Here is a 17,920-nt window from a genome sequence, read left to right as displayed (position 1 = left end):
TTTGATTGGCTGAAGTCATTCCGGAGTCCACACCACATACAAAACAATGAACCCCATTTCAGTGAGGTGGTTAGATGAGCAGGTTTTCCTTGTGTGAAACTGAGTAGTTGCAGAATTTTAAAGGTGAAGCTGTGATATTATAATCTGAAGTTAAATTTGACAGTGTTGACTTTGCTCAACAAGCTTTCAACATGCACAAACTTTGGGGAGTTTAAAAAAAAAGGAATATAGTGGGGGGGGGGGTCTTCCTGAGTTGTGATAATCAGGAGCAGGTGTTTCAGCTGTCACACCAGCAAAGCTTTAACACAATTTAAAAAAATACTCAACAGATGTTTTTTAACCCTGTTAAGGCTAATTAGTTTTTAATTTGAAACAATTTGTATACAAGTTAGAATTTGCATCAGGTTTTAAAGATTTAGTCAGATTTACTGGGGGAAAACAAATCACACTGAGGTCACCAGTTATTATTTTACTGTTTGGTGACAGGAATAACTTGTTATACCAAATCCCTTTGTCTTAATCTTTGTTTTTAGGTTATGGTCTTCTTTGAGGAGCGAGGGTCGGAGTGTTTCCCTTATCTGAAAGATTTCAAAAGTTCTTTGGGGTTTTTTGGAAAACAAAATCAATTTTAGCTGCTTTAGTGTAGTGACCACTTCTAAACACTAGAGGGCATCTTATTGGGCAGGTGATTGAACTTTCAATGCATTGAAGTATATAAGCAATAAAATAGCCTGACCTTAGTAATTCATCCCTGCTCTCAGCCTTCTGAGTGTGACCCAGAAATCAGTAATAGTGAAGGGTACGTGGAAAACAGACTGGAGACTTGATGGAGGCGAAACAGCCACGTGATTGGCAAGAGTTTGTTAAAGAGACTTAATTATTTTGCTCTTGTGGCCGCTATGTAAGATTCACACTTTCAACAAATACTATGTGCTTTTCAAAGTATGACTCCCTTGAAGTTGGGCCTTTATTAAGGCACAGATTCAGTAAAAGTCACACTGCACACACAAGTTGTTTGTGGCAGTTGTTTGAAGAGCTAGTCTTTTTTTATTAAGTTTTGTTAAACAGTTTAGTTTTTAGTCAAACATATTTAATTGACATTGTAAAAGGAAAAAAAGTCTCATTTTACTACATGGCTGCTACCTCGCATCTTCGGTGGGAGGTACCAAAGGGGAAGGGGAGGAATTGAGGATGTGCAGTTCAGGAAATGAGTGTGAGTGTCTCTGATAGACAGAGATTTGAGACATTTTCACAGCAGTCAGGTTTTGGCCATCAAAGCAGGAGCACCACAGCTGTAATTTATTAGTGGTGGATTCCATTTAGTGGAGACCCGTCCAGGGACAAATTGATGTACATTTATCAATTAACCAATCGCTCAACAGAACAGTTCATGCAGAATCGAAAACAAGTCAAGTATCTTCTGAACTGTCCAACGCTTAAAAATGACACGCAGGCAAGATTCCATGTTCTTTATTTGCTAAGGGCGCAATGCTTTTTTTTTTTTGTTATATTTCTGTGCACAAAAAACCTCACAAAGTGAAAGTCCACATCGCGACTGTAGCTCCAGAATTCAACGTCACACCATGGCCAAAACAAAAGTCGGCAAAAAACAGGGCGCAGAACTCTGTACAGTCAAATATCTTCTTTAAAAATAACACAAGGACAAAAATGTTCCTCTTAAATCAAATTCTATTTTTTTAGTGAAATACAACAAAATAAATTCTATAAAATAAGAGCAAAATATTTAAATATAATACGGTGGGCAGAATATTTTCATTTGCAGGAGTATTTGGTATGTTTTTGACAAAATAAAAGAAAAAAAAATGAATAAAAAAAAGAAAATTACACGCATTCAAGTTACCAATTAAATACAGTATTTACTGATGTTTACCTTTACTCCTACATAATCACAAGTTAGCTCAAGTTGCAACATGACTAACCAGCCGCTATTCTTACGGTAAAACCCTGCTGTGGGACCTACTCTCAAAGGTGGGGATGGGTGGGGTTAGGTGGGGTGGGTGCTCGCTGCTGCTCAGGATCAGTCACATCATCCCAAACCGCAGCCAGATGCCAAACCTGACCAGCTCCACGGCAGAAAGGAGGCCGATGGGCAACAAAGTCTGTCTACGACTAGGCTCTATTGAAGAGACAGAAGCAAACCACACAGTCTATTATACACCAGAAAGCCCAGTACAGCAGTTCTGTTGCATATGTGTTCATTTTCCTATAGATGAAAGCTAAAGTTGTCTAACCCACCGAAACTGACTGCCAAATGTGAAGTTGGAGGATTATAATGTGCAATTGAAAAGCCACTTATTCATACATTGGTTCCAAAAAAACAAAAAAAGTATCGCCCTCTTTGTAGACAGGGTAGATGAGTAGAAAAAAAAGACAACCTAAAGGGAAACAACACCCCTCTGGAGATGTGGATTAAGAACAGCTTTTAGGTTGTTATGATCACAAGTCTTCCCATGGGCTACACTATTCTGGTGAGAAGCCATGCTAAATGTTACAGCATATTAACTAGAGCTTCAGAAAGGATTGAATTAATTACCAGAACCAAAAAAAAAAAAGAAAAAAAGAAAAAAAAAGACAAAAGTGAGAGAAAGGCAATGAGTTTCAGAGCAATGTTGCATCAATGCTGTTTCACATCAACCAAACACCATTAAAGTCCACCCAACCATTCCACGTCTCGCAGTAAAACCCAACCACAGCTCGGGGGTTGATTTGGCGTGGGTCGTAAGGTTGCCAAGGAGCTTAAGAAGAATATAATTATGATGATAACAATGCGTCCTTCTACAGGTGAATGACCAGAAACCGTCCGATGGCAGAACAAAGTTTTACTGCTGAGCATGGGTGATAAAACAAAGGAGTTGTTGTCTTCTTACAGTTTTTTTTTCTGGGGGGGAATTTTTATTATTTATAATATCCATTTTGTTTTTCATAACATCTGCAACATCTCCCAACAGCAAACCACACAGAGTTATGCTACTGGGGAATCTGAACAGTCAAAAACATTAACATACTATGTACACCTTTTCGTCGTGTAGACAAGCGCATCAGCATCGTCAGCTCCAGGTAAATTTGTTTTTTTCGTTATTAGAACTCTTGTCCACTCCCTCGCCTCTGCAGCCGAGAACGGGCCCCTGTCACACAGTCAGGCGGCCTCAGGTCAGGGGAGAGCGTCTCCCGCAGGCTGTCGGGGGGAGTGGGGACAGTGGAGAGAGAAGTGGCCAGGCTCTACCCTGCCCTGGGGCCAGAGAGAGAGAAAGAGAAAGGTGGGACCCGGCGAGAGGAGAGAGTGGGACGATGGAGGCTCGAGGCACAGCAGAGGAAGGGAGGGGGAGGTTACTCCTTAGGCGGGGCGGGCGCTGGGGTGGAGGTGGGGGCGGGAGCGACCTCCTCTGTGCCCTCCCAGTTCTCTTGTGCTCGCGGGCCTGTTCCTGGAGTGGTACCGGGGGCAGGGGCGGGGGCGGAAGTCTGGGTCGGGGCTGGAGTCGGAGCGGAGGCCGGACCGGGGCGCTGGGGGTTGTTCATGTGCTGAGCAGCAGGCCCGGTGTACGGCTGCCCGTGAGGGTGGTTGTTCTGTTCGGGGGGAGAGCGTGGAGAAAAATCAGCACATCATATAAGAAATGCACTCAAATGAAAACATGACATGCTTTAATTGCATCCACAGCCACGTGTTTTATGCACGTGCAACGCTGCTGGGGCCAATAACTCCAAACTAATCTAAACTGACAGACCTCACCTCTGCTGCTGAATCAGCAAAAACATCAGAGCCACATTTCTTCACTACAGTCAACATGTGCACCACAGATTGTTTTTAGTCCGTGTTTGCTTGCTGTAAATGCACTAAACAGGAAATTACCCTGCCTTTCACGAAGCAGAACCTATAAAAAATTTTAAAAAAATCCCCATCTATGACTAGTAATGTATGTCTTCAGTAGGGATAAATGCCCTGACAGCCACAGAGTCACTCAAGGTGAAGCCACATGCCGCTTCCTGTCTACATTTTACTTGCACTTGACCTCAAAGACGGATGAAGTGTTTCTGATGAAAGAAATGAGCCTGGTGTGGTAAATTACTGAATACACAGACAAAACGTGCCAAAATCAGTGTAAAGGGATGAACTCAAGTACAGTTTGTACTCGGGGAAGGACACAAAGTTGTCTGCAGTACAGCATTATCACAAACTGACAAACCTGAGTCACTGATTGTGTGAGTGCTTGGGCACGAAATAATACTCAGGAAAAAACACTTTTCACCATGGTTACCAGCATCATTAACAGATAATACAAGACTCGCTACGGGGATGGAAACCACTGTCTAAGACTGCGTTCTTTTACCTGTGCAATATGAAAACTCGAGAACATCCTGTCTCAGAGTGACACTGAAAAAACACTTCACAAGCTCCGCACTTCTGGGATGGATTTATTTATTTATTTTTGTAAAATCAGGTGTCGTAACCCCTCCCTGAAAAGTTTCCAGTTAAGCAAAAGTTGTTGGCAAACAGAAACTAGGAGATGTCATATTTCTGTGTCCCTGTTAAATCCAGAATTCATCTTAAAGTCTTTCCTCTCACACACCAAAGTTCAGAAACCCCATGTTCAGCTAGCAGGCCCCTCTGCTGTGGACCGAGCTCCCAGTTTGAGTATGGGAGACAAATACTTGAACTGTACTGTAAGATTATCCTTTTTTCTTTAGTAAAGAGCTGGATACTCTCTTAGTTATGCTGCTAAAAGCTTAGGCTGCTTTCTATTGCAAGTTCTTTTCCTCACATGTTATGATTTAGAAAGATAGAACATCCTTTGATGGGAATGGGCAGTAAGCTGTCCTCTGAGACACTACCTGCTGAAACTGGGTTGTTCCGGGAGAATGTGGGTACAGAGACGTATCCTCAGGTGGGGAGGAGTCCTGATCATCGGGTGCTTCCTGTTCATCTGGCTCCTAGAATAAAAGAGATGAATATATGTTTGTAATCACATATCAAGACAAAAACTGGAAATGTGCTCATCTATTTGAACAAAGTATAATAGTCTGACATCAGAGAGTAGCTTGTGTGGGAAAGTCAAACTTCCTACTGTGTTGTCAAGTAAATAAGGTTTAGGAGATTGAATTATGTGTGTGGGTGGCGTCTACAGCTGAGAGCATGAAAAAATGGAGCTAACAGAAGGTGCACATGAACCTCTACTGTGGAGGCAATTTCAGTGCGTCGTTTTTAAAGGACAAGGCTCATTGGCATTTGTACTTTTATCATGCTATATCGAATAACATCAGCCTCATCGTTTTACAGTCTTATCTCTGAGGCAAGGTCAAGTACACATCAACATTACAACATGATGTAACGGACAGGACCTGAAAGCTATCTGAAACATCACGAGTTTATAAACTTTTCAATTTAGCTTTTGTTCATTATTTTGTCACAGATTAAAACTTAATACTATGAATATGATAAGTTCTGGCTTTTGATTTGATCCAAATAACAAAACTGACAGCTTCACATTAGGGGCTGCTTACGCCTTTAAGAGTAATGTGCAACCTTTGAGATCTAGAAATGTACAAATCTGCAAAACAGCGGCTAAAAAAGCACAACGGCTTAACAGTTAAAATACTGTAACTAGCATTGAATGCTCAAGTACAGCTGAGGCTAGGAGATGCAGGTGGCTGGCCGTACCACACTGCAAGTTGGGGAGGAAGCAAAAACTGGCAAAAGAGCACTAGACTGAGATTGAAGACTGGCTATGTCAGTGCTGCTGAGACTGGGCAACAGGACAGGAAGAGAACAAAGATCTGTTCACTGTGTGCAGCTGCGTAACATGACTTCTCATGCTTAGTTACACTACATAGCATCTCATATCTCACCAGTGGCCAGTACACCTTGCCTTTTACTTGAACAGCCAAGAAATGATTTATTTATTTATTTTTTTAAATAAAATATCATGTACGCTCACAATCTGCTTTACCTACGCAGAGTGGACATGTACAAAATTGGAGTAGTTTACTCTAACTGCACATCCTAAATTATTTACATGACATTTATATTGAAAATACATGCAAAAGGCTCATCGTCATAGTGTTTCAAGCCTCTGACTAATCTACAAGAAACTCAAAGCTGTGCAATTCGATTTAAACTAGTGTTAAATGTGATGGAAGCTAAAACTGTTGTTTCTCTGCTGATTCTTTTGGTAGGTTTTGTCTCACTTCCTTCTTTTATGTCGTGGTGCCTGGAATACTGACCTTCCCTGGGCTTCCCTGAGTACACTTGAGCTGTGTATGGAATATTACAGGAGAAGTGTGTCATTTGACTGGATTTTCCATTCATAAAAAAATATATACAAGTAACGCATTTTAAGTGAAAACAACACAATCATATCTGTGTGTATTGTGAACTGCAGCCATGTAAACAACACAGAGTCAAACATGGTAAGCTGTACTTTAATCAAGCTCAGTTTCTTTTAGCTGAGCACTTAGATTCCAGATAATTTACTCTCTGTATGTTTAAAAAAAAAATCAGGATACAAAGCTAAAAATACACAACACATTTCGTGCGTAACTACAAGAGGTAGAGAAAATGGTAAATTACAAATTTTCTGATCGGCTTAATATTCGATTAATCGCCGTGTTAGTACTCATACATATCCACATGTTAAATGCTGGTCATGTTAGACCATTCATTTGGGCTATTTGTGTTGAAGTGATGTGATACACATTCACATTCAGCCTCAGTCTTACAATATTTTTTCTGTTACCTCTCCCTAAGACTGCAAGATAGTGTTAAAGAGAATCTGTGGGTGTGTACAGTACAAGGTTAATGGTATTACCTCCTCGGGACAGAGCTCACAGGCCTTGGCCAGTGTCATACGTGCACTGTGAGAGCGCTCCAGGAAATATCCGTTGGAGGTCTCGTTGCTCTGAACAGGAGGTGACCAGTTGTTGTAGGTGTACTGTGGATTTCCTGTGTATGGCCTCCTTTCCAGCTCATCGCCCAGCCACTCCACTGCCCACGTCCACTTTCGCTTCAGGTCACCGTTACTCTGTACAGACAAGCACAGAAATGTAACAAACGTTTAAATGTTTTAAAGCTTCCAGTCTTTTCACATGCCAAAGCACATCAATATACCTCTTTCTTGTTGTTATGTTACTTAGTGCTTACTTTGGTCTGCATTAGTTAAAGAGAGACAGCCTGTTTACCTGTAAGATCTGGTAAGCCACAGAGCAGTTGCTGAAAAGGGCCACCATGCACTTAATGCACTGATAAGCTCGTTTCTGATAGTGGTTCTTGGAGCGCTGGATGGTGTCAAAAAGCCCATCTCTGTCATCGGGAATGCCCTTCAGCGCATTGTGAATCCTACACACACAAAAAGAAGCAAAGGAGAAATTTAAAACCACGTTCAAGTTTAAAAACTGTAACTTTCTGCACTCAGCAATCAAGTCTGACCTGTGTGTTTGCCAGGAGTCCTCGATGAGCAGGATTTGTAGCAGCAAGTCCAGGTAAGGCCTCAGCTCATAGGTGTACGAGTATGCCACCTGCAGACAATGTGTACAGTCTAATTACAAGCACTTGTAGACGTTTATAAGTAAGAAACCTATGGAGTTCTGAATATCATGTTGCTCTGAAGAAGCATTAGATGTTTACCTGCCAGAGCAGCTCACTGAGCACAGTGGAGGAGAACTGAGGGTTCTCCCAACAGCTGAAGCGAAGCAGCTTCACTGTCTCTTCAGAGTTGCTGCAGTCCTCAATGATCTTCTTCACGTAGCTCGTCCTCACAAACAGGATCTCTGCCACCAGCTGCTGCACAGGCATCACTGGAGCCGTCAGGTTGGTGTCCCCATATGGGTTAGGAAGAGGGGGATTACCTGCAGGAAATACAAAACAAAAGTTAAGATGGACTATCCTACAAATGCAGGCGGATATTAGCAAAGTCCCTCATTCATCATCTTTGAGAGCCCTCAGCTCCAAGCTGTGCCTACACAGCACAGAGGCTCAGAGTGGCTGTTTGTCAGTCACTAGATCCTGAGCAAGGATGAAAATCCTCACTGGGCTCTCACTAACCCTTTTCACACAATCACTTGTTCACTTTAACTGAGCTCATACAAGTGCCTAAAAGGAGAAGGGGGGGGGGGGGGGGGGGGGGGGAACCCCAACAACTCACCATTGATGGAGGACTGCATGCGTGAAGAGACATCACAACAGCGAACCAGCTGAGAGACGACAGTGTAGAGCTTGCCCAGTTCAGCATACTGATACTTAATTGGAGGGCCAGGCCCCTCGTCCAGAGCGACCAACATGAACGTGGCAGGAACATTCAGCTTCAGCAGTTGCGTCTTTTCAGCCAGGCCTGCATGTGGCAGGAGTAATGACAGGTCAGAAGAAAGTAAAAGCATTCCAAGCACCAAATAACTTTAATTATTAAAGAACTGAATTATAATTTACATAAAATTTTGTAGAATTCATTGAGGAACAAATGTACATAAAAGCTTAACAATCTCTGTGCGCTCCTTACCCAGATTGGCGTACATGACAAAGAGGTTGAAGTACTGCTGCAGATGACGGCCGTGCTCAGAAACTTCTCGTCTGAGCAGGTTGAGGACAGCTCTCAATAAGTGGTCACTTAGACTGAGGTTATCACAGCCCTAAAACACAAACATGAAATCAGTTGGAGTCCATCAAAGGCATCGTGTTAACATGTGAGGCCAGACAGAGCGAATTAAAGTCCTTTTTCCAGTGCCCAGATGTAAGCCTGGCACCAACCTGAGCTGAGGGTCCAGGCGAGGCAGTGGGGGAGGGGCAGGGGCCATCTTGCAGGGAGAAGTGAGCGATGAAGACAATGAGCTTGGCAAATGCCCCACGGACCTCAGCGCTCGGGCACTCAAGCAGGTACTCAGAGAACCGGTTAGGATAAGCAAACAGAACGTTGTGTGCAAACCAGTAGCGTACATTCTTACTGTGTCTCAGCAGGATGCAAAGGGCATCATACCTAGAGGGGAAAACAAGATAAACATGTGTAAACAAGGGCAGGAACACTTGAGGGGGGAAAAAAAGGAAAAAAGAAACAGCAAGGCTCACCAGTCACTGGCAGGACCCCGTACTACTTTCTTGGTGTGAAAACCTGTGCTGAAGAGAAACCTAGCAGCCAGCTGAGCACTTATCATAGCAATCTCCTCTGCCTCTGGCAAAAGGTGGTCTTGTCCTAAAAGAAAGAGTAGCGGTTACCAAAACAAAGAAAATATTCCATGTAACTGCAGCTAATTCTTCAATGCTTAAACATGCAACTAAGGCTTCACGCAACTACTTCTCCTTAAAGTAACTACTGCACATCAACAGAGCTGGCTAAGAAACACACAAAGGAAGTGAAATATGCAACTCCACTGGAGTGTGTAAATAGCAAACAGACATTTCCTTTGTTTGGAGTTAGATGAAACATGAAATGCACATAATGAAACAGCAGATGGGAAGTTGTCGGCTCACAAAATGAGGCAGCAGCTTAAAGGCTCAGAGCAAGCTCAGATAAAATGTGAAACTACCTAAACTGACACTGTTTTCTTATTTTCTTATGATCAGAACAAATTCTGTGTTTTTGGGGTTATGGCATCACTGGGCTCTGGTTCAAATAATAATGCATCAGAGCTTTGTAATGCCTAACACAGAGGTAGTGCAGTATTAAGCAGTCTGTGCTGACCTACTAAACATCAATTTTTTTTTCCCCTCCATGAGAATTTTATTTATAACATTGAGTTGAGTGAGATATAATATATACATATAATTTTTTTTTAGGCATAGATTAGTGATACAAATATTTTTGGCAGTAGCTGTATCTTTAAGAGAGAAGCTTTGAAACCCACAGATCAGATACAATGAGGAATTAATCAAAAAGATCAAAGTAGGTTTCAGGGGGAATTTAAGAGCACGGCCATTACTGGAGGAACAACACAATCTGTGCATCAGTAATGAAATATATGCTATTATTTTTCATACAACCTGTCAACATGAGTGGATGGTTGGACTGTCTTATCTGAGTATTGTTTATTTTATTCTCGCTGGTATCATTTTATCGATTGCCTGTTTTCATTGCCATCTTGTTCAGGTCTCCCTCTCTTAAGAGGCTTTCCAGATTACATGGACCTTACCTTGATTAATAAAATGATCAAACACAGCTATATTAGCTGGTGTTTGCAACCTTGATTTACCAGCATTACATCTGGCAGCAGATGGCTTTGTAAACATCTGCTACAGTTAATGTTTCCAGTATTGGAACCATGTCTCAAAAGGTCTGAGCAAACATAAAGCAAAAAGAAACTAGCACTAAACTAAACTCTAGCTAAAAAGAGTCATTCGTTTTTTCGGATCCAAAGAGTTAGCTCTGAATTTACCCGCACACACAAAACTGATGCATACCTGGAGGAGGGTTTAAATAGACACTGTTACAGGTCAGAAGTTTCTTAATGAACTGGAAATATTCCAGGCTGTATTGCATTCGGTTGTGCATGAATTGGACGTTCTGTTTGCGGACGCTGCACTCGATAACACCAGGCATCTTGACCTGATGCGGCTTAGTGGAGGAGATATTCAAGTCCGAGATGTATTTGACAAGCTCGCTGTCCTTGTCCATTGAGTCCATACGTTCGTAGAACAGGATGTAGGCATTCCACCAGCGTTTCTGCCTCCTGTACGACATCCTTTTCATCATATGATCAAAAACCTCGCCCATGTATTCCCCTCCAAAGCACTGGTTCTTCATTTCCTCCTCATCGTCCATCTTGCACTCAGTCACATCACCATCATCAAATTTATACCAGCGGTTCTTCTCACCATCACCCCCATTCCTCTGGATTATATACGAATAGTAGTGTCCGCCACTGGCCTGGCCTGAGTGGACCAGCACTCCCACCAGGCGATACTTGGAGCTGCCTGGTGGCGTCGGTTCAGAGGGCTCATTCTGTTGGATAACCTGGTTTTCCGGATTTACGTCGTCGCCTTCTAGCTTGGCCACACCTGCTACCGTGTACGGCTCCATGTCGAGCTCCCTAGGGAACTCAAAATAGTCATTAAACTTGATGGCACACTCCCTCTCCCAGTCGTAGTCGAAGCGCTTCAGCTGGATAGCGAGGACAGGAGGCAGCTTCTTGATCAGCAGACGTTTCACTGTGTCCACCTGACAGGGAGAACAAGCATCACAGATTATCTACGGCTCCTTTAAAGCAAAAAGCATAAAAACAGGTGAGGAAAAGGGAACTGGTGAGAAGTTAAACAGAGGACAACAAAGTTTGTTTAGATTCAGTGTGAAAATGATGGTAAAAGTTGGCGTGAATTTCCCATGAGCAGTTACAAGTAGAGGTGGGAATCACCATACATCCCACGATATGATATTATCACAATATTTAACTCACGATACTATCACAATATTTAACTCACAATATGATATTATCACAATATTTAACTCACGATACGATATTATTGCAATTTTTAAAAATATTTTGCGATATTCAGATTCTGTACATAAAGGTAAACGTTTTCAATATTCATTTTATCTAATATCAAAGTCTCACACTCAGTCTTTCTCTCATTTCAGTCAGTTTTATTGTTGACAAACTGAACGGTTTGTATTACAGTCTAGTCCAACTTAACTGAATGCAACCATCTGGTACTATTATAGCTATTCTGAACTATGCAATATGAAAACTATGCAGCCCCTTCAGCAACTGAAGAATTTGAAAGTAAATTAAAACAAAATATAATTTTACATTAAATAAAAAAGTTTTAAACTTAATTAAAATAAAACATGTCTTAAATTAAAATAAGTACACTGTCATGTTTATTGCTGCCAAAAAAAAAGTTAAACACATTTGGACAGTGTCAGGATTCTTGCTTAGAAAAAGGATTAACATGCTCTGAAGTCAGAGCAGTTCCAGTCCACAAAAACCTTTTTTGTAACAAGATATCGATTTCTGCTGTCCCTGTATCGATACATTATTAGCAAACAAAATATCACGATACTACACAGTATCGATTTTTCCCCCCACCCCTAGTTACAAGCATCACATACTAAACAGAAGGACACCAACTTCTCACCTTTTTGTTACACTTCTCACAGTGGTAGGCGTTTGCTCCTTCCAGCAGATCTCCTTTTACATACTGCTCCATTGAGTCCAACAGGTTCTGATGGTTTCTGATGTCTACATTGAGTGTTGTGAACGACTCTTCACACTCATATCTGACAACACATTTTTTGTGGGTTAAGTATACAGTGTCTTAAACTGCTGCCTATATTCAGTCACCAAACACAAAGTATGTGTACTTACCTGTGTGGGCATCCTTGACAGATTTTCTGGTCAGCAAAAGATCCTCCCAGCACCTTACTGAGCATGGCAGGGTGGCCCAGTGCTTTTAAAGCCTCGTCTAAACTGTCCACCAAAGAGTTGAAAAACTCCAGTGCATCATGCTGTTCCCTCAAGTTAACTGGCTCACCCCATAACCTAAAACAGGAAGACACGGATACATTATGGTTGCTACGTTGGTCGCCTTGCTAGCAAACATTGACACCACCACAGCTCTGAAAGCATTTATAGCAGTGCTGAGGGCACAGGCACTCAGATACAACATCAACTTCGACGCTGGTGTAGGAGTAAAAGACGTTGAAGCTGGAAGCAAAGAAATCAACAAGTTTCTTTTTCCCCCCTTTCGACATCTTTTTCTTTTCAGAATAACTGTATAATCTGGGACACACTAAGCTTCTATATTGATGTGGCATTGACATTGTGGTAAAAACGGACATGATCATAGACTGCGTCTTCAACTCAACCGCTGTGGTACCCACGGCTGGCTGAAAACAACACAAAAATGCCGCCTGTGGCAGGAGATCTGACATAACTTCTGGAATCCCCCATTCGCAAGGACGAGAACATTTGGTATAAGAGCCCGCTAGACTTCAGGAACAGGTAACTAGGCAAACTGCTGATGCTCAAAACAAATGAGTCTTTGCAATACCTGAACTGTTTCCAGAATCCCCTAGGGACGTAGTACTGCAGTCTGGATGCAGCCAGGTGGCCAAAGATGACCTGCAGGTGACGCAGGACCCCGATGTTGTACTCTTTCCTGTCTTCTGACTTACTGGAAGGTTTGTCATCAAACTGGTGATGATAGCTGAACACCTCATCACGAGGATCTACATTGCTCTGTGGAAACAAAATACGCAGGTGAAATATTGATATCCACATGTGTCATTAAATCTAAAATTGTTTATCGTTTTTAACTGCTGCTGTTTAGTTGGGAAAACAAATCATAGCAGCTAAATGACAACTGGGAGGGAAAGTCACTGTGTGAAGTGATTTGCTATTTGGTCTTGTAATTATGCTGCCCTCAGCTCCAAGCTCTACCTACATGACCTCCATGCTTATAGTTGGCCAGTCTGTCAGTCACTGGATGCTGATAAAGGATGAAAACTGGGACTAAATCTCTTGCAACACAAACTCTCACTGTACCTCATTCTCCTGCTTCTCATCCCCCGACATGTCATCATCCACATCGGTCCCCGTGCCCTCAATGGCAAGGATGCCATTGCGGATAGGAGGGATCATGTATAGCTGCTGAATGACAGAGTTCATGTAACAAGTGGCCCCAGCGTTCTTCAGACCTACAAATCCTTTGTTGGGCCGTGGCCCCACTGGAGGCAAGTACTCCCACTCTGTCAGCGTCTCACAACCTAGATGGAGAACAAAGTAAAAACACCCTCATGTATACTGTAATTTACAAGCTGCTTGGGCGGCGTCATCTCTAAAGCCAAAGCAATCTCCATACCTAAATAGTACATGTCAGTCAGAGTGTCAACTATCTGTTTCAAGTTGCGGACACAGCCAACAGCCAGCGCCACGAGGAGCTCAAAACCAGCATTGATGGAAGCAGGAGTGCTGCACACTGGGATGGCCTGCTCTGTGGGGAACTCGCCAGTCTTCATGTACTGCAGGTAAACATTAGATGCTGGGAAGATGAAGTCATCAATCAGCTCCTAAATCAAGCAGGAAAAAAAGGAGAAGAAGAAGATATGGTTTCTTAGTGATGTTATGTGAAACAAGAAAAATACAGGATGGACATATTCTCATTATAGTAGCACTGTTTTCATGAATGTGTGTTTCACCTTAATGAGGTTTGCTCCTCCCTTCTCGCAGCCGATGTAATACTTCTTCTCTGGGGTTTGGAAGGCAAGCAGCTCTTTGGTGACTCCAAGGTGGCCCTCCAAGATCGTCTCCTCCACTCCAGTTTCCCCTGTCCTCTTCACTTCGTCCTGGCAAATGAAAACATACAGTACAGCCTCACTTCTGCCTTAAATAACTAGTTGAACAACAGCATATATTATGATTCCTTACACATTTTGCACAGCTAAAACAAATCATTAACAATGATTAAAAGGCTCTTTTACCCGTATTCGTTTCAGCCAGTCGATCTCATTGTTGAGCAGCACCTCAGCGTTTGGCAGGTTGATGTTGCTATTGTAGGCATAGTTTAATAAGTGTCTGAGCAACGTGAAGTAGTCCCCAGCATGCTTGGCTCGCTCTTTGGCCGTACTCTAGAAACAGACATGGATTAAGTTAGGATTCTGTTGTGTGGACTGCAGTGATGTTATGGTATTAAAATACAAAAGAAATATAGCCACTCACCCCTAGTACAGTAAAGAGGAGGGTGATAAAAAAGAGAAGGGGTCGATGGCCCATACAGCACCTAGTTGCCATAAGGAAGAACTGCTCCTGGGCCATTTGCCGCACCGATCTGTTGAAAACAGATTTCAAAATCAGCATCATGTCTCCCCCACCCAAAGCTTAAATCTCATGCCTCAGAAGGTGGCTAGAATGCAAACTGGTATCCTTACTTGCTGTGGCAGTGTAGCAGCAAGTCTATGATGAAGGTCTGCCACGCCTTCTCTTTACTGAGTGTGTCCAGAGCTGTGGGCATGAGGGCAAAACACAGTGTCATCACCTCCAGGGCCTCACAGCACACCTGCTCATCCTCTCCATCTGGTTCCTTTGCTGCATTCGTCTACAAAAACAAAGACAGATAAAGGTCACCAGGCTGATCAAAACCTCATATAGATTTAGACTTTTGCTGATCAAGCTTTAGCATTCTTTCCTCATACATCAAACACCTGATGGCAGACAGTTTAAAGTGCTGCTGGAACACAGTCAACAAAACACATCAGCATTCAGAGTCATTTTTACCTTCTCATAGATTTTGCTGATTTCCTCATTGGAACTGAAAACAAGCTGCACTGTACCACAGCCTGATGCCCACACAATTTTCTGTATAGCACGGATCACACAAATGTCCGGGATGTACTTCGATGCCTGGAAGAAATTCTAGTGAAAAAAACAGTTCCAGAAAATCTACTGTTACAGACATAATAGCTCAAATGGGTCTACTCATCCAGTGTTTGCTTGAATATATTTTATGCTTTTCATATCAACATATAATAATTATAACTATATATCAACCTACTTATGTCAGCCCTTAATCGCAGCCCTTTTAATGCTTATAAACACATTTGCCTTTATCATAAAAAATAATTATTTATTTTATTTTTTTATTTTTAAAAGGTAAGATACCGTGACCTCCCTAAAAAACCAAACAAAAAACAATTTAAAGAAATCAGTTCCTTTAACTTATCTCACTAAAATTTACCTCATCAGAAATCTGCTGGGCCAAGCGAATGGCTACATTTCGTAGCATGCATTCTGAGGCAGGGTTGGGGATGTTTTGCAGGGCACTCTGGAGGACCAGTGCCTGGTCATGAGTAGCCTGATTTATCTGCAGAGAGGTGTTGAGAAAGAAGCAGGCACGTAAGAGTATGGCAAGCATATGTGCTAGTGTCAAACAAGTAATACAGGTTTGTCTATGTGTGCATCATGAGTGTGACCTAACCGGAGAGACAGGAATATTTCCCTCTGCATTAGGCTGGCAGGCCTCAGCAACAGCCTTCACGTGTCCAAAGCCTACTGCAGTCAGGAGGAGCTTGGCGATCTTGAGCGCATTGAGGTAAGCTCCACGCCGTGTCTCCATGTCAGCAGATGGGAGGAAGTTGTTTCTGGTGAGCATGCTTAAAACCAGGGGCAGACCACCGCTTTTCAAGAAATTATACTGGAAGTCGCTGGCATCCTCGCCCAGAGTGGCACTGGCTGGCATCAGCAAAGCATACACAACCTGGAACGCACACAAGAAAAAAATCAATCTTACATTTTTCTAGCACGCCCCACATCCAAGAATCAAACAGGTTCAAAAGCCACACCCCACAGCCTTTGTCAATTGTTGGGACTGAAAGTTTAATCTGGATGAAACAACCAGCATGGCAGCTTCAGCAAACTCATTTTTAAAAACACATTCTCAGCAAAAATCATATTCATCCAATGTATGTTTATTTCATTTTTCTCCCTTGCTTGTCAACTCCCCATAGGCAGTGACTGCATGCCCTATTAGTGGAGGAAAAAAAGTTCTTTAAAAACATAATGAGGGCTGGGAAAAAAAAAAAAAACCCTAACAAAACTCACTCCTGTGTAATATTCCTATTAAATACAGATTACACTATAAAATTACAGGTGCCATTGGGGTTGTTCCACTGCTGGTCAATGTACAGCAGCATACATTATGCAAATCTGATAATGAAGGGTATATAGATAAAAGGGAACACAATGTATAACAAGGCAGGGCACAATGACACTCACCTCAATGAGGTAGAGCACTTGTGAGGGTGAGGGGCCAAAGAAGCGTGAGTCCAGAGAAGGACTCAGGCTGTTCTCACCAAGCTTGGCATGGTCCAGACAAACAGCTCTCAGATTCTCCACTGTAGTGTTATCTAAGGACAAAGAAACCGCACAAACAAGACCACTTAAAATAACACCGTCTGTGTGCATTAGCATAGGAGTACATTATCACCAAGCAACCTAGGTGTGTAATATTGTGAGCACAGGTGTGTGTAATACCCGGGGGCATGAGTTTCATGAGATCTCGAGCTCCATCTCTAAGCAGGGGCATGTTAAGGTTACACCCCAGGTCGGCCACTTGCCACAGGAAGGAAATGTAGCGCAGATGCAGCGACATAATCTAAAAGAGAGCAGAGGGTGTTACAGTACGTCTGCTTACATACTGAGCAGCACATAATTGCATTACTGCATCATATTTAGAGGGGTCTGATTAACTATCAACTAGCACTTGTTAGTGCTGTACAAGTATATGGAATATATATGGAACATGGAAACTGCATGTGCAGCTTATGCAGAATCTATTCACTTTACTTACCACACCCGGAAGACAGCTCTCCACCTCAGGGTTGGGGCCATCACTGTAGTGGTTACCGTGGTTACCAGGAGAGCCAGTGGATGAGTCAGATGAGCTGTCTGGACTCGAGGGCATATTGGCACTCACCTGGGTCAGCTTGGCTGTGATAAGCTGTATAAAAACAGTTACCGTGCAAGGAAACATTTTTATTTCAAAGTCTTAATATTGGTATAGGCAGCGTTAATGCATTATTAATAAAGAGCAAAAATAAATATATTAGTACAAAAAAAATAATCACAGTACAGCAGCTTCATCAGAGTGATTCTTTTGTCAGTCCAACAGAATATCACTCTCTCACCGTTTTGTCCTTCAAATTGAGCTGTCCAATCAGCTTCCTGTCGTCAGCTGGATCAACAACCTCTCCACCAATAAAGAGCTCGATCTTGGTATGGGCAGCATTTGCTTTTATCCTGTTTAGAATACCACGCCGAACCGAGCCAATTGTGTCATTTGTGTGTGACCAGATATCCAAATCATCCACCTGTCGACCTTGGTTGGGGAAACGTACAATCAATGTGATATGCTTCCCACGGAAAGCTCTGCAAGAAGAAAAGAGTAAAGAGGTTCAAATAACTGAAATATAGTAAAAGTAATGTCAACACC

The 17,920-nt window shown here is 42.4% G+C and overlaps 1 protein-coding gene across 12 annotated transcripts in view; it reads right to left on the bottom strand.

The window, feature by feature from the left end:
• Nucleotides 1–1,454: 1,454 nt before the first annotated feature.
• usp9 (ubiquitin specific peptidase 9) overlaps nucleotides 1,455–17,920 on the bottom strand; it is a 41,712-nt gene continuing 25,246 nt past the window's right edge. For 7 of the 12 annotated variants that reach the window (XM_082508297.1, XM_082508293.1, XM_082508304.1 and 4 more), the window contains 28 exons: nucleotides 17,616–17,856; nucleotides 17,279–17,428; nucleotides 16,963–17,083; nucleotides 16,705–16,835; nucleotides 15,908–16,186; nucleotides 15,668–15,793; nucleotides 15,208–15,345; nucleotides 14,862–15,028; nucleotides 14,653–14,761; nucleotides 14,415–14,561; nucleotides 14,133–14,279; nucleotides 13,796–14,003; nucleotides 13,480–13,700; nucleotides 12,986–13,173; nucleotides 12,301–12,474; nucleotides 12,071–12,212; nucleotides 10,397–11,153; nucleotides 9,068–9,191; nucleotides 8,753–8,978; nucleotides 8,505–8,634; nucleotides 8,154–8,339; nucleotides 7,637–7,857; nucleotides 7,439–7,527; nucleotides 7,192–7,348; nucleotides 6,822–7,034; nucleotides 6,238–6,267; nucleotides 4,849–4,947; nucleotides 1,455–3,585 (listed from right to left, as the gene is read on the bottom strand). In XM_082508297.1, the coding sequence (XP_082364423.1) occupies nucleotides 3,349–3,585; nucleotides 4,849–4,947; nucleotides 6,238–6,267; nucleotides 6,822–7,034; nucleotides 7,192–7,348; nucleotides 7,439–7,527; nucleotides 7,637–7,857; nucleotides 8,154–8,339; nucleotides 8,505–8,634; nucleotides 8,753–8,978; nucleotides 9,068–9,191; nucleotides 10,397–11,153; nucleotides 12,071–12,212; nucleotides 12,301–12,474; nucleotides 12,986–13,173; nucleotides 13,480–13,700; nucleotides 13,796–14,003; nucleotides 14,133–14,279; nucleotides 14,415–14,561; nucleotides 14,653–14,761; nucleotides 14,862–15,028; nucleotides 15,208–15,345; nucleotides 15,668–15,793; nucleotides 15,908–16,186; nucleotides 16,705–16,835; nucleotides 16,963–17,083; nucleotides 17,279–17,428; nucleotides 17,616–17,856 (5,158 nt within the window). In that variant the 3' untranslated portion in view covers nucleotides 1,455–3,348. The remainder of the gene's footprint in view (nucleotides 3,586–4,848; nucleotides 4,948–6,237; nucleotides 6,268–6,821; nucleotides 7,035–7,191; nucleotides 7,349–7,438; nucleotides 7,528–7,636; nucleotides 7,858–8,153; nucleotides 8,340–8,504; nucleotides 8,635–8,752; nucleotides 8,979–9,067; nucleotides 9,192–10,396; nucleotides 11,154–12,070; nucleotides 12,213–12,300; nucleotides 12,475–12,985; nucleotides 13,174–13,479; nucleotides 13,701–13,795; nucleotides 14,004–14,132; nucleotides 14,280–14,414; nucleotides 14,562–14,652; nucleotides 14,762–14,861; nucleotides 15,029–15,207; nucleotides 15,346–15,667; nucleotides 15,794–15,907; nucleotides 16,187–16,704; nucleotides 16,836–16,962; nucleotides 17,084–17,278; nucleotides 17,429–17,615; nucleotides 17,857–17,920) is intronic. The other 5 variants (XM_082508302.1, XM_082508294.1, XM_082508303.1 and 2 more) reach the window with 3 other exon arrangements.

The sequence above is a fragment of the Aulonocara stuartgranti genome (assembly GCF_965226115.1).
Source record: "Aulonocara stuartgranti genome assembly, chromosome: 16".
Taxonomy (NCBI): domain Eukaryota; kingdom Metazoa; phylum Chordata; class Actinopteri; order Cichliformes; family Cichlidae; genus Aulonocara; species Aulonocara stuartgranti.
The sequence above is the reverse complement of the archived record's forward strand: the minus strand, read 5'-3'. Positions and strand labels throughout refer to the sequence as shown.